This window comes from Mustela putorius, unplaced genomic scaffold, assembly GCF_011764305.1.
Source record: "Mustela putorius furo isolate JIRA1106 unplaced genomic scaffold, ASM1176430v1.1 tig00000129_pilon_pilon_pilon, whole genome shotgun sequence".
In the NCBI taxonomy this organism is placed as follows: Eukaryota; Metazoa; Chordata; class Mammalia; order Carnivora; family Mustelidae; genus Mustela; species Mustela putorius.
In genome coordinates, this window is record NW_025421290.1 from 20,718,746 (window position 1) to 20,733,476 (window position 14,731).

General features: G+C 40.8%; 1 protein-coding gene across 3 annotated transcripts in view; it reads left to right on the top strand.

The window, feature by feature from the left end:
- Positions 1 to 1,793: 1,793 nt before the first annotated feature.
- The window catches only part of RAD51B (RAD51 paralog B), a 682,991-nt gene continuing 670,053 nt past the window's right edge, over positions 1,794 to 14,731 (top strand). The window contains exons 1-3 of one of the 3 annotated variants that reach the window (XM_004738999.3): positions 1,794 to 1,883; positions 5,053 to 5,184; positions 7,374 to 7,487. In XM_004738999.3, coding sequence (XP_004739056.2) covers positions 5,101 to 5,184; positions 7,374 to 7,487 — 198 coding nt within the window. In that variant the 5' untranslated portion in view covers positions 1,794 to 1,883; positions 5,053 to 5,100. The remainder of the gene's footprint in view (positions 1,884 to 5,052; positions 5,185 to 7,373; positions 7,488 to 14,731) is intronic. The other 2 variants (XM_004739000.3, XM_045070887.1) reach the window with 2 other exon arrangements.

Consider the following 14,731-nt stretch of genomic DNA (forward strand, 5'->3'; position numbering starts at 1 on the left):
GAGGACCGTTCATCTCAGTTTTTACCACTCCTCAGCTCAACACCTTCTGTTTTGCGTTCGCCGGAGCAGATGGCAGGAATATCAGTGTCCCTTGATTTTTTTTTCTTCTTTTACTTCCTAGCATTTGAAGTCAGCTTTTATTTTTAAAAAATTTTAAAAAAGATTTTATTTATTTGACAGAGAGAGAGGTCAGAAGTAGGCAAAGAGGCAGGTAAGAGAGAGAGAGGGGAAGCAGGCTCCCTGCTGAGCAGAGAGCATCCCAGGACCCTGAGATCATGACCTGAGCCGAAGACACAGGCTTAACCCACTGAGTCACCCAGGCGCCCTGAAATCAGCTTTATTTATTTTTATTTTTTTTTAAAGATTTTATTTATTTATTTGACAGAGAGAAATCACAAGTAGATGGAAAGGCAGGCAGAGAGAGAGGGAAGCAGGCTCCCTGCTGAGCAGAGAGCCCGATTGGAGACTTGATCCCAGGACCCTGAGATCATGACCTGAGCCGGAGGCAGCGGCTTAACCCACTGAGCCACCCAGGCGCCCTGAAATAGGCTTTTAATAAGTGCTAACCTGTGACAGTATTTTGCCAGGCCTTTGGAATACCGAGAGCAGGGAAACCTGGATCCTTCTCTATTGTTATTCTATCCAACTGGGCTCTGTTACAATCCCAGAATCTTACATCCTGAATACCCATTTTCTGCCTAATTCCATTAATTTATTTGCTCATTTGCCTGACAACCGTTAATTGAACGGGGTATGAGTCCCTATTTTACAGGCTAAGTTGTGGACCCTGTCCTCAAAGAGTTCAGAGTCCAGTGAGTAGTGCATGCCAGTAATTAGGATACAATAGTTTAAATTATAAGACAAAGTGTGCATTGAGAGATGAGACCAAAGAAAGAGCAAAAGATTTTTTGCAAATATAATACTGCACTCTGAAACTGAGTATTAAAGCAACAGTTTACTAAGCTTCTTTATCACAGCTGCTTTTACACAGAAACTTGTCTGGTTTCTTATGGTCTTCTTAAACTACAAACTCATGTTTCTCCATTAAGTGTTTTCAGTTTAAGCAATTTCACACAGAATTTCCCAAACTATTTCACCACCAAAGTGTGGATGAAAATAGCAAAGCAGGTGCACCTGGGTGGCTACCCCAGTTAAGCTTCTGCTTTCTGCTCAGGTCATGATCCAGAGTCCTGGGATGGAGCCCCAGTAAGGCTCAGTGGGGAGTCTGCTTCTCCCTCTCCCTCTGCCCCTCTTCTGGCTTATATGCACGTTCTCTCTCAAATAAATAAAATCTTTTTTAAGAAAAAGATTTTATTTATTTGACAGAGATCACAAGTAGGCAGAGAGGCAGGCAGAGAGAAAGGGGGAACCAGGCTCCAGAGCCGGATGTGGGGCTCAACCCCAGGACCCTGGGATCATGACGTGAGCTGAAGGCAGAGGCTTTAACCCACTGAGCCACCCAGGTACCCCTCAAATAAAATCTTAAAAAGAAAAGAAAGGAAAAAAGCAAACCCAAACAAACCCAAGCTCTTTTTCAAAACCTCTTCTAGGATAGATGGGTTCTTTTTCCTTGAAAACTAACATGTCTCTCTGGTCCATTACACATTTTATAAATGTAGTGACAAAACAAAGAAAATAGACAATTCCAAGCAAGGTTGATAACCACTGTAACGAGAAACTGACTGGAACTCAGTAACTGATTGTCGTGAGAACTACAATTCCCAGAAAGCAGGGGAGCCAACCTGGGGCTCTCTTCCTACCTCTGATTGGATATTTCGCCAGAGCGATGACCCAGTCAGCATTTGCGTTGTTGCTTTGCGGCGCTTTCCGCGGGGAACTGTGAGGGGTGGGGGAAACTTTGAAAGTTGGATGCTACAGACCCGGTACTGGAAAGTTTCATGCGGGGCGGGGGGGGCGTTTGTGGGGAAATGGGGTGCGCTCAATATTTTCTTCTCCTTCTCTGGGCCCCTCTCTGTGTTGCTGATTTCGGGGTAGGGGTGAATCTCTCTTTGATCCAGTACACTCCCCCTAGGCCTATAGGTATCTTAACAGGAACCCCGCCGCTGATCTGGGGGCTTCTGGCTTTCTTTTGTGGGAGATGCTGGGAAACTGCTCCTTGTTGGCAAAAGTTATTTTTAGGGAATTCGGGTGACATTTTCGCCTCTTTATGCTGTTTGGGGTCTCGGCAGGGGAGTCCATCATTAAGCGAAGTTTAGGGTCTGCTCGCCTTCTGGTGGTGTTGAAGAAGACGTAGTTAAAAGCGAGGAGTTCGATCTCTGGTTTGGAATGCGGACTCAACCATTTGCCCGCCGATAGACTATACACAAATTTTTCAACTCAATACCTCAGTATCCTTAGTCTGAAAAGTGAGGGAAAACATCAGACCGAAGCTCTTGGAACAGTACTTGGCACGTAATAAGGGCTCAATAAATATGATCTATTATCGTTACGTAACAGTTTTCATTGACCATCTTACGTGAGGATTTTTACTTTTTTGGGAGGGAGGGTTTCAGCCTTCAGGATGGAATTGCTTCCCTCACTCCTGTTCACAGGTGCAGGCAACGCACGTACACAGAGCAGGAATTTAAGTCTCTGGTGGAAGAAACAAGCACGCAAGCTGTAATAATACGTTAATAGGATTATCCAACAAATATGTACAAAATATGAGACATTGGAGAGGAAGAGAGTGAGTTGGGGGCAGGCTTTGTGGAGGAAAGACAAGGAGTCAGGGCTAACTGACTTTTGTGCAACGTACCAATCTCTCGTGGCTGGAAAGCCGATAAGTGAGGCGACAAATGATGTTTTGCTGCCTGGATTGATAGCTCTGTGTGTCAGGCACCAAATCCCTTAACCTTCCACTACATTCTTATGAGATAGATATTCGAATTACCTTTGTTTTACAGATGAGGAAGCACCGACACCAGGAGATGAAGTAGCTGCCAGGAAAGCGGGGATCTGGGCCTTGCAATCAGATACATGAATGAGAGGGAAGTGAGAGACCAGTTGATGAAGGGTCTTTATGCGATCTTAAGGAGTGTGGAATTTATCCCAGGGTCTAATGGTCTCATGGGTAGTTTTTTTTTTTTTAATATTTTATTTATTTATTTGACAGACAGAGATCACAAGTAGGCTGAGAGGCAGGCAGAGAGAGAGAGGAGAAAGCAGGTTTCCTGCTGAGCAGAGAGCGGGGTGTGGGACTTGATCCCAGAACCCTGGGATCATGACCTGAGCCGAAGGCAGAGGCTTCAACCCACTGAGCCACCCAGTCGCCCCTCATGGGTAGTTTTAAAGGTGGACAGTGACAGGGTTGGAGCAAATTTTCAAGTAGCTACCTCTGGCAGGAGGGTGGTACTGACCTGACCCTTGCAGACCAGTTTGGTGCTTCTTCTGTCAGCTTCCATAGCACATTTAAAAATCAATGACAATACTTACTGCACGACTATAATTATTTGTGTATACATCTCTTCATCTTTTACCGCGTGTTCCCAAAGGGTAGGGAATATGCTTAGATGATTCTTGTACCCCAGGACTCACAGAGTGTGTGATTAAGAAGTATCTGTGGAAGGAGCAAATGAATGGATTTTTTTTTTTTTTTTTTGATAGTCAAGGACTAACCGGAGGCCATATGGATATGATGATGGGAGTGGCCCTTATGAGACTGAGATAGCAGAGTTGGTTATTGTAAAAGGCCAGGAAGTTTGGGTTCTCCTTTTTGATTGAATTTATCGGTTTAAATGGTGTTATTGCCCAGAACTATCTGATCTGTAAAGACACTAGGAAATGATACAGCAGATATCACTTGATAAACTATTTGGGAAACAACTCAATACTGACAAACTCCCACTGGAGAATGAGAGGAATGTATTTTGTGTTTGGGAGGTGTGTGTGTGTGTGAGAGAGAGAGAGAGAGAGAGAGAGAAAGGAAGAAGAGGGCGAGAAAGGGAGGGAGAGAGTTCATTTGATTCAGAGGATTTAGATGTTTTGTAGAAATTTGGGCCATGATACTGGAAATAAACTGGTATCTACATTATCAGTACTATGTGATTTTGTTCCAGACTGTTACTCCTTTTCTGATAACTATATTGCTTTATTGCCTGGCACGATGAAGAGTTTCTCTTTCTTCTCTACTCAAAGGACATCTTGCCATCTCAGTGAGATAACACAGCCTCTCCTTTGTATGCATTATGAAAGCAATCACAGTGATTGTGTTCTAGTTCTCTGAAGGCAAATATTTCATGAGTCTCTTTTAGCCCCAGTGAGATTCAACAACAAGAGTGAAATTTAATTGCCTGTGAGAATGTGAGCAGCTCATACAATAAAGACAATTTCAGTTTGTAAATAAGACCTAAAATAATAAAACCTCATTTGAATCAGAGGTTCGCTCTGCCTCGTAGAAAAAGAAGTTAAATATGATTATGGGCTTGTAGTAGGGTGAAATGGTTAAGATGGGTTAGAGTCATCTTAGAGTCAGACTTCCTGAGTTGAAATTTTGGACCCACCATTAACTTTTTCTGATGACAATGGAATAGCTAACATTTCTAATCTTTGATGTTCTTGTATGTAAAAACTGGATAATTAATCAGACTTTCTTATAGGGCTGTTGAGAAGATTAAACGTGATAGTTTATGTAAAGCTCTGGAACAGTATCTGGTACCTAGTAGGTGTACAGTAAATTTATTGTTGTTACAGTGCAGTGAAAGTAAAGGCTTTCTAAGGAGTGCTTGGAAATACTCCTTGAGGATTAATTACGTATCCAAATAAAATTTATAAATGCACTGAAAATCTTAAGATGCTATACAAATGAGAAGTGGTGTCCTTATATTAATGTAAGAAATACCAAAGAATTGTGTGAGATACACATTTTAATGTTGTTGTGTTTCTCTGTGTGGATGTTTGGTAGACCTTTAGAAAGATTCTGTAGCCGTTCTTTATTTTATCAGTAATATTTTAAGTACTATACATTTCATTTTGCATCTGGAAAAGCTTGAAGAGTTTTTTATTTTGTAGTGTGTTTTGGATGGACTATTTAATATTGATTATGCCCTTTTCCAGTTCTTTTCAGGGTCCTTTTCCTGCTGCATCTGCATCAGGTCCTTAGGCATGGGTAGCAAGAAACTCAGACGAGTGGGATTACCACAAGAGCTGTGTGACCGTCTGAATAGATATCAGATTGTTACCTGTCAGGTAAAATTTATGTACTTTTTCTCTTGGAGAAACTTTAAGTACAAATTAATTATAGATATATGTTAATAACTCCAAAATAAGCCTGAAATATGAAAATCTAACTTTTTTTTTTAAAAAAAGATAAATGACAGTGCTTCTCCAGAGGCTAATTTTAAAATAACAGGCTATGGGATGCCTGGGTGGCTCAGATGTTGGGCGTCTGCCTTCGACTCAGGTCATGATCCCAGGGTCCTGGGATTGAGGCCCACATTGGGCTCCCTGCTCCGCGGGGAGCCTACTTCTCCCTCTCACACTCCCTTTGCTTGTGTTCCCTCTCATGGTTAAATTATAATATGCTCCTAATTTTAGAATGTTCCTGTCTCTGTAATACTAACTTGTATAATCATCACTCTACATCATGCTGTGTCTCTCTCTGTCAAATAAATAAATAAAATCTTAAAAAAATAATAATATAAAGTAAAAGGCCACTAACATTGTATTTTTTTTTTTTTAAGATTTTATTTATTTATTTTACAGGCAGAGACCACAAGCATGCAGAGAGGCAGGCAGAGAGAGAGGAGGAAGCAGGCTCCCCGCTGAGCAGAGAGCCCGATGCGGGGCTCGATCCCAGGACCCCGAGATCATGACCCGAGCCGAAGGCAGCGGCTTAACCCACTGAGCCACCCAGGCGCCCCACATTGTATTTTCAAATGTGATTTCATTTATCCAGATTCCACTATGTATTCATTTTGGGTCAGGGGAGAATGCTTATAGCATACTGTTAAGTATACTCATGCCATTTATTTGGGATTCTAGAGAAGTTTCATCCACTTGAGAGAAACTTTGCAGTGACGTAATAAATAGGACTTAGATGAGGAGATGGTATTAAAAATGGATAATATCTCTTGCAAGCAAGAGGATAATTTTCCTATCACTGAATGAGAGAAATGGATAGAGCAGATGTTGCATTTTTTAAATAAAGATTTTATTTATTATTTAACAGAGAGAGAGAGAGATCACAAGTAGGCAGAAAGAGAAAGAGGGGGAAGCAGGCTCCCCGCTGAGCAGAGAGCCCGATGCAGGGCTTGATCCCAGGACCCCGAGATCGTGACTGGAGCTGAAGGCAGAGACTTAACCCACTGAGCCACTCAGGCACCCCAGATGTTGCATTTTTAAGCACAATAGTGAAGCAGATCCCTCTTGGGTTAAATAAGGTTTTATGTTAAGATTTAATTCTTTTTTTTTTTTTTTAAGATTTTATTTATTTATTTGACAGAGCGAGATCACAGTAGGCAGAGAGGCAGGCAGAGAGAGAGAGAGGGAAGCAGGCTCCCTGCCGAGCAGAGAGCCTGATGCGGGACTCGATCCCAGGATCCTGAGATCATGACCCGAGCCGAAGGCAGCGGCCTAACCCACTGAGCCACCCAGGCGCCCTAAGATTTAATTCTTAATAAGACAGATTTTCAGGGGCGCCTGGGTGGCTCATTGGGTTAAGCCGCTGCCTTCGGCTCGGGTCATGATCTCGGGGTCCTGGGATCGAGCCCCGCATCGGGCTCTCTGCTCGGCGGGGAGCCTGCTTCCCTCTCTCTCTCTCTCTGCCTGCCTCTCCATCTACTTGTGATTTCTCTCTGTAAAATAAATAAATAAAATCTTTAAAAAAAAAAAAAAGACAGATTTTCAGAGTATGCTACAATTTAAAAAAAATTGCTTTGTGTGTTAATGGTGTTTTTGGTTCCTCTTATATATTTAATTATCCTCATGTTCATACTTGAAAACACTCTTAAAAGTATGAGACTTAATATTTCATTCCATAGTCAGTTTTATCGTCTCAATGATTAAATACTTCCTCTGAAGGATCTCATAGCTTAGTAAGAAATCTGTTTCAACCTGCACTTTCTGGTGTCTGTGCCCAAACTCCAGCACAGGGCAGTGTTCTTATATACCTGGGTTGGAGGCTGCTGCTATGTGATGTCACTTGATGTGTCCTCTGATATATGCTAGCTAAATTGGAGGATTAGAAGGTAAGTTTATGGCATCATATCTTTCAGTTAAGGTATATAGGGGGCAATACTATAAGAAACATATAAATCTGTGATCTACAACAAATTATGCTTTATCTATACGTAGATAGTGTCCATTAAAAGTTTCTTTTTAATTCCAGTATCTTTGTTGCACATACATGTTTTAATAGTCATTTTATGTCTCTTTAGGACTTTTTATGTCTTTCCCCACTGGAGCTTATGAAGATGACCGGCCTTAGTTATAGAGGTGTCCATGAACTTCTATATATGGTCAGCAGGGCCTGTGCCCCACAGATGCAAACGGTATATATATATATATATATATTTGTATTTTTTTATGATTTGGTTATGATTTTTGAGACGATTCTTAATCTCATTGGAAATATTTTTTGGGGACTGCCTGGGGGACACAGTTGGTTAAGCAACCAGCTCTTGGTTTTGGCTCAGGTCATGAGCTCAGGGTCATGAGACTGAGCCACTGTGTTGGGCTCCACTCTCAGTGTGGAGTCTGCTTGAGCTTCTCACTCCATCTGCCTCTCTCAAATAAATAAATCTTAAAAAAAAATACAATTCTATTTGGGATCAGGCAAATGTAAAAATAGAGATGAACACCTCAAAAATATTGACTCACACCATTAAGTTAGTCCTTTAATGAGAATATGTGAAAAATTTATGTAGTATATAAACTCATGGGAGACAGTTCCTAATTATGGGAACGAGGAAGCAACAGGAAGTTTTTTTCCCCCCTGTAGCTAATAGTGATATTTCAAAAAGACATCTGTGTCTTTTGTTTGGGTAGAATTTGTGGACCTCATGTTAAACTATAATGTGCTCCTAATTTTCGAATGTTCCTATCTCTGTAAATACTAACTTTTATAATCATCACTCTACATCATAAAGTACACATATGGGGTTTCTACTTGCTTATTGATTAGATAATACTTAAAAACTTTGCTCACTCTTTTTTTTTTTTTTAAAGATTTTATTTATTTGAGAGAGAGAGAGAGAGAAGAGACAGAGAGAGAGGGAGAACAAGCATGAGCTGGGGAGAAGGACAGAGGGAGAGGCAGAAGCAGACTCATTGTGGAATACAGAGCCTGAGTGGGGCTCGATCCCAGGACTCTGAGATCATGACCTGAGTTGAAGGCAGCTGCTTAACCAACTGAGCCACTTAGACACCCAAAAACTTCGCTCACCCTTGAGAAGAGTTAAAGTCTTTTATAACAAATCCTTGTCAAGTGGTACAATTATTTTATACTTTCTGTCTCATAACTTCAGTTTTTCAACATGTAGATTTAGTGCATGGTAGAAAAGATCTTGTTTTCCCAGAATAAGAGTGCCTGGAAGTCTGCTTAGTGCTTTATAAATGTATTTATTTAGGTGAATTATAGATTCCTTACCTTGCATCTTATATTGAAATTTGTTGACCACTGAGCAAAAAAGTGGAGTTCAATTCTATGAAGTACGAAGGAAGGGATGGTAGTGTCATTTGAAATTCGTGAAATTAATGAATAGATGAAGTATTTTCTTTTGTTCGGATTTATCTTGTGATCTAAGAAAATACCTCATAGGCAGAGTAGTCAGAAGAATTAGAATTGGAGACAGGTATTGGCACTTTCTTAGCTTTGTCATTGACCTCCAAGCCTTGAACAGCTCACTTTGTTTTATGGGAGAAGGAGGAGAGCTAAAATAGTAAGTGATGATGCTATGACTAGGTTCAATTAACTTGTTACTATTTTGAAGCTCGTAAAGCACCAAGAAAGTGTTTCAGTTTGGCATGTGTCATTCTGTTTGGTCAACATATATGGCGTATTTCTAGTTAGAGAATTAAAGAGAGCATGGGCAGGAAATTCACCTTTCGTCTCCACTTCTGCTACCATTTCAGCCAAGGTATCAGTACCATTCCAGATGCCTTCTCTAGAAACCGTTTTTCTCCTTTGTTGTATGTTCACTTCTGTAGCAGTCTCTAGATTTGAGTCTTGCTGTAAACATTGGCTTAGCTTCAGTACATTTTTCTAGGGAATATATTTTTGTTCATTGATATATTCCTTTAACTGATATTTATTGAGGGCCAGCCATGTAGCAGGTACTCTTGTTAGGTCCTGGGGATCTTGTAGTGAACGTGGTAACATTCTGCCCTCATGCAGCATACAGTGGGAGAAGTCAGACATTACACATATAAGTACATAAACAGTTATTTGTAGTAATGATAAGTCCTACCAAGGAAAAGTATGAAAAACTCTGAAACTTATTAACAGGGTTCGTTACTTAGTTCCAGGGTTAGGAAGGGCTCGCACTAGGAAGTGACACTTTAGCTAAAACCTGAAGGATGACGGATAGGGGAGAGATAGGCAAAGTCAGGAAGAAGGTGAGCATGGAGGAGTCTGTAGGCCGGGGGACCAGGATGTGTAAAGGCCCTGTGAGAGAGGGAGGATGGCACTTCCCGGCAGTAACATCAGGCTGATGTGATGAACAAAGCGGCGAGGAGCAGATTGACCTCAGAGATGAAGTCAGAGAAGCAAGCAGCAGTCAGATCATGGGGCCTGCAGACATGTAAAGGATTTTGAACTTTATTCTGAGAGCAATAAAAAGTCCTAAAAGGGTATGATCTGTGTTTTTAAAAGCTCAGTCTTACACAGAGACTTTATAAAAAAACAAGATTCCTGCACATCTCAGGCTGACTGTGCTGTCCTGATTGTTGCTGCTACTGTTGGTAAATTTTTTTTAGAAGATTTTATTTATTTATTTGAGAGAGAGAGAATGAGAGAGAGTGAGTGTGAGAGGGGGAAGGTTAGAGAGGGAGAAGCAGATCCCCTGCTGAGCGGGGAGCCCGATGCAGTACTCAATCCCAGGACTCCAGAATCATGACCTGAGTTGAAGACAGTTGATCAACCAACTGAGCCACCCAGGCGCCCGGTTGTTGGTGAATTTGAAGCAGGTGTTTCCAAGAGTGGGCAGATCCAAGAACAAGCCCTTCTAGCTTACACACTGGGTGTAAAACAGCTAATTATTGGTTAACAAAATGGATTCCACTAAGCCATGCTACAGCCAGAAGAGATATGAGGAAATCGTTGGGGAAGTCAGCACCTACATTAAGAAAATTGGCTACAACCCCGACATAGTAGCATTTGTGGCTATTTCTTGTTGGAATGGTAACAATATGCTGGAGCCAAGTGCCGACATGTCTCGGTTCAAAGGATGGAAGTTCACCCTAAAGATGGGAATGCCATGCAGAAAAATGAAATTGGACCATTTCCTTACACCACACACGAAAATAGACTCAAAATGGATGAAGAACCTCAATGTGAGAAAAGAATCCATCAAAATCCTTGAGGAGGGCACCTGGGTGGCTCAGTGGGTTAAGCCGCTGCCTTCGGCTCAGGTCATGATCTCAGGGTCCTGGGATCGAGTCCCGCATCGGGCTCTCTGCTCAGCAGGGAGCCTGCTTCCTCCTCTCTCTCTCTACCTGCCTCTCTGCCTACTTGTAATCTCTCTCTGTCAAATAAATAAATAAAATCTTAAAAAAAAATCCTTGAGGAGAACACAGGCATCAACCTCTACGACCTCAGCCACAGCAACGTCTTCCTAGGAACATTGCCAAAGGCAAGGGAAGCAAGGGCAAAAATGAACTATTGGGATTTCATCAAGATCAAAAGCTTTTGCACAGCAAAGGAAACAGTTAACAAAACCAAAAGATAACTGACAGAATAGGAGAAGATATTTGCAAATGACATATCAGATAAAGGGCTAGTGTCCAAAATCTATAAAGAACTTAGCAAACTCAACATCCAAAGAACAAGTAATCCAATCAAGAAATGGGCAGAAGACATGAACAGACATTTCTGCAAAGAAGACATCCAGATGGCCAACAGACACATGAAAAAGTGCCCCACATCACTCGGCATCAGGGAAATACAAATCAAAACCACAATGAGATAACCACCTCATACCAGTCAAAATGGCTAAAATTAACAAGTCAGGAAATGACAGATGCTGGCAAGGATGCAGAGAAAGGGGAACCTTCCTACACTGTTGGTGGGAATGCACTGTTGGTGCAATCACTCTGGAAAACAGCATGGAAGTTCCTCAAAAAGTTGAAAATAGAACTACCCTATGATCCAGCAATTGCATTACTGGGTATTTACCCTAAAGATACAAACACAGTGATCCGAAGGGGCATGTGCACCCGAATGTTTATAGCAGCAATGTCTGCAATAGCCAAACTATGTAAAGAACCTAGATATCCATCAACAGATGAATGGATAAAGAAGATGTGGTGTGTGAATATATATATATATACATATGTATATATATATATATGAATATATATAGTATTCATATATATATATATGAATACTATGCAGCCATCAAAAGAAATGAAATCTTGCCATTTGCGACGACGTGGATAGAACTAGAGGGTATCATGCTTAGTGAAATAAGTCAATTGGAGAAAGACAACTGTCATATGATCTCCCTGATATGAGGAATTTGAGATGCAACGTGGGGGGTTGGGGGGTAGGAGAAGAATAAATGAAACAAGATGGGACCAGGAGGGAGACAAACCATAAGTGACTCTTAATCTCACAAAACAAACTGAGGGTCACTGGGGGGAGGGGGGCTTGGGAGAGGGGGATGGGGTTATGGACATTGGGGAGGGTATGTGCTATGGTGAGTGCTGTGAAGTGTGTAAACCTGGCAATTCATAGACTTGTACTCCTGGGGATAAAAACACAGTATATGTTTATAAAAAAATAAAAAAATTAAAAAAAAAAAAAGAAATTGAACTAAAAAAAAAAAAAAAAAGATGGGAGTGCCAGTGGAACCACATTGCCTGAAGCTCTGGATTGCATTTCTGGAACCACAAGCCCTTGTGTTTGCCTCTCCAGGATATCTATAAAATTGGTGGTATTGGTATTGTCCTTGTGGGCCGAGTAGAGACTGGTGTTCTTAAACCTGGCATGGTGGTCACCTTTGCTCATTATGGAAAAAAGCTGGAAGATGGTTCCAAGTTCTTGAAATCTGGTGATGCTGCCATCGTTGATATGGTTCCTGGCAAGCCTGTTCGTGTTAAGAACTTCGTCATCCTCCTCTGGACCATTTTACTATTGGTGATGTAAGACAGACGGTTGCTATGGGTGTAATCAGAGCAGTGGTCAAGAAGGCAGCTGGAGCTGACAAGGTCACCAAGTCTGCCCAGAAAGCTCAGAAGGCTAAATGAGTATTATCCCTAGTACCTGCCAGTCCAGTCTTAATCAGTGGTGGAAGAATGGTCTCGAAACTGTTTGTGTCAATTGGCCAATTAATAGTAAAAGACTAGTTATTGATATCAGTGCATCATAAAACCTTCAGAAGGAAAGGAGAATGTTTTGTGGACCATATGTGTTTTTTTTTGTGTGAGGCTGTTTTAAGTTATTAATTTTTAAAAATCAGTACTTTTTAATGAAAATGTGACCAAAAATCTGTTATAGAATTTTGAGACCCATTAAGACAAAAATTTAATGAGAAAAAACCCCCCACAACTCAGTCTTGAACACAGATAAGTGATTGGAAAGGAGCAGGAAAATATTGGTGAAGACCACTTAGGTATCTACTCCTATATTCCAGACAGAAAGTGGTTGTGACAAGCGTTTTTCGTGTGGTGTCAGTGCAGATGGCATTATGTGAGTTGTTCTGAGAGATATTTAGGAGGCAGAATGAGTAGCATTGGTGATTGTTTGCCAGTGGGTGGTGGTGAAATACAGGAAAGTGACAGATGAGTCCTTGATTTTTTGCTTTGGGAAACTGGGTAGTGCCACTTCCTGGGATAAGGAATGCTGGAAAAAGGATCAGACTTGATGGAGGCAGATCATGCATTTAATTTGGTACTTGCTGAATGTAAGGGGCTTATGAAACATTGAGTGGAGATACGAAGCAGGCAGTTCAATACATGGATCTGCTATACAACGCATACATACTGTTGTAGCAGTATGCGTTTGGGAGTCATTAGTGTAAATAAGACAATGAGATAAGCATATCCAAGACCAAGTCCTGAGTGAAGCCAACACTTTAAAATCAGATTAAATAATGATGCGTCTGAGAAGCAGCAGCCACCACCATAGAAGAAAAACTGGTGGAGTGGCATACCAAAATACTCCTTTTTGTTTCATTTATATACATACCATCATTTCTGATATTGTATACATACTATCATATCTTATCCTGTTCCTTCATTTTAGTCTTTTTTATATGTGTCACTAATTCTATTATTCTTTTTTTTTAAAAATATTTTATTTATTTATTTGACAGAGAGAGATCACAAGTAGACAGAGAGGCAGGCAGAGAGAGAGAGAGGGAGGGAAGCAGGCTCCCTGCTGAGCAGAGAGCCCGATACGGGGCTCGATCCCAGGACCCTGAGATCATGACCCGAGCTGAAGGCAGCGGCTTAACCCACTGAGCCACCCAGGCGCTCCTAATTCTATTATTCTAGTGATTAGTGCTCTTATAGTGGCAAGGAAGTACTTTAATGTTGACAGATTGGGCAGCCTTTATATGTTTGATAAAATGTCTCCAAGCCTATCTACCAGGCAATAGCCTGATGATATATTGTAGATAATATTCAGGCATTTCTAAATCAGATGCATACCAGATGACTTTTTCTGTAGTTTTTCTTTTCTTTTATTTACCTGAGTATAGCCTTAGAAAAATGTGATAATCTATGGTTTAAATGATCTAAGAATTTAATAGGTGAGATTGGAGAGAAGTGGGGACATTTGTGGCTTACAAATATTAATATGCTAGTTTTCCTACTTCTTCACAGAAGCAGAAGGACCTTGAATTTGATATATAGATTTATTAAGTTGTAAACTGGAAGTGGTTAGAAACTGTCTCTGTTTCTGTTCTCAGAGTTTATCATAGTATATGGCATGCATTAAGTACTCAGTATTTGTTGACAATGAAGGAAGGAAGGAAGGAAGGAATAGTTAATGTTCTATGGCTTGATCTCAGTTTATTTGGGCAATTTAATAAAATAGTAATTTTTAATGTTAGAAATTATAGAGGTAAGCGTTCTTAAACATTGCTAGGTATGTAATCACATTAATCACATTTTAAAGGCCCCTTTTCAGAAGAAGGTAACATTCACAGGTTCCAAGGATTTGATGCAGACATTTCTTGGGGGTCCATTTCTCAGGCTACCATAGCTACCTTCAATCTATTCTTCACAGACCAACCTTGGTTTGAAAAGATAACTTGAGCATGCCATTCCTTCTTACTCTCCACATTGACCCCAGACTTCAACAAGGCTCTTTCGTGATTTGGCCCCTGCTTATTTCTCCAGCCCCATCATTGGCCCCACTGTGACCACACTCCATCTTTCAACCATTCTCACTTTTTATTTTTTGTAGTTTTTAATTAGTTTCCATTTTCTCCCTTTCTGTATGTGTTCTGTCTCTTTGGCAGGAATATGTGTATTTCCTTTGCTTAACAGCTATTTCACATTATAGCTCAGACATCCAGCTCCTCCTGAACTCTTCCTGGATCACAGAATTCATAGATGAGGTATATACTGT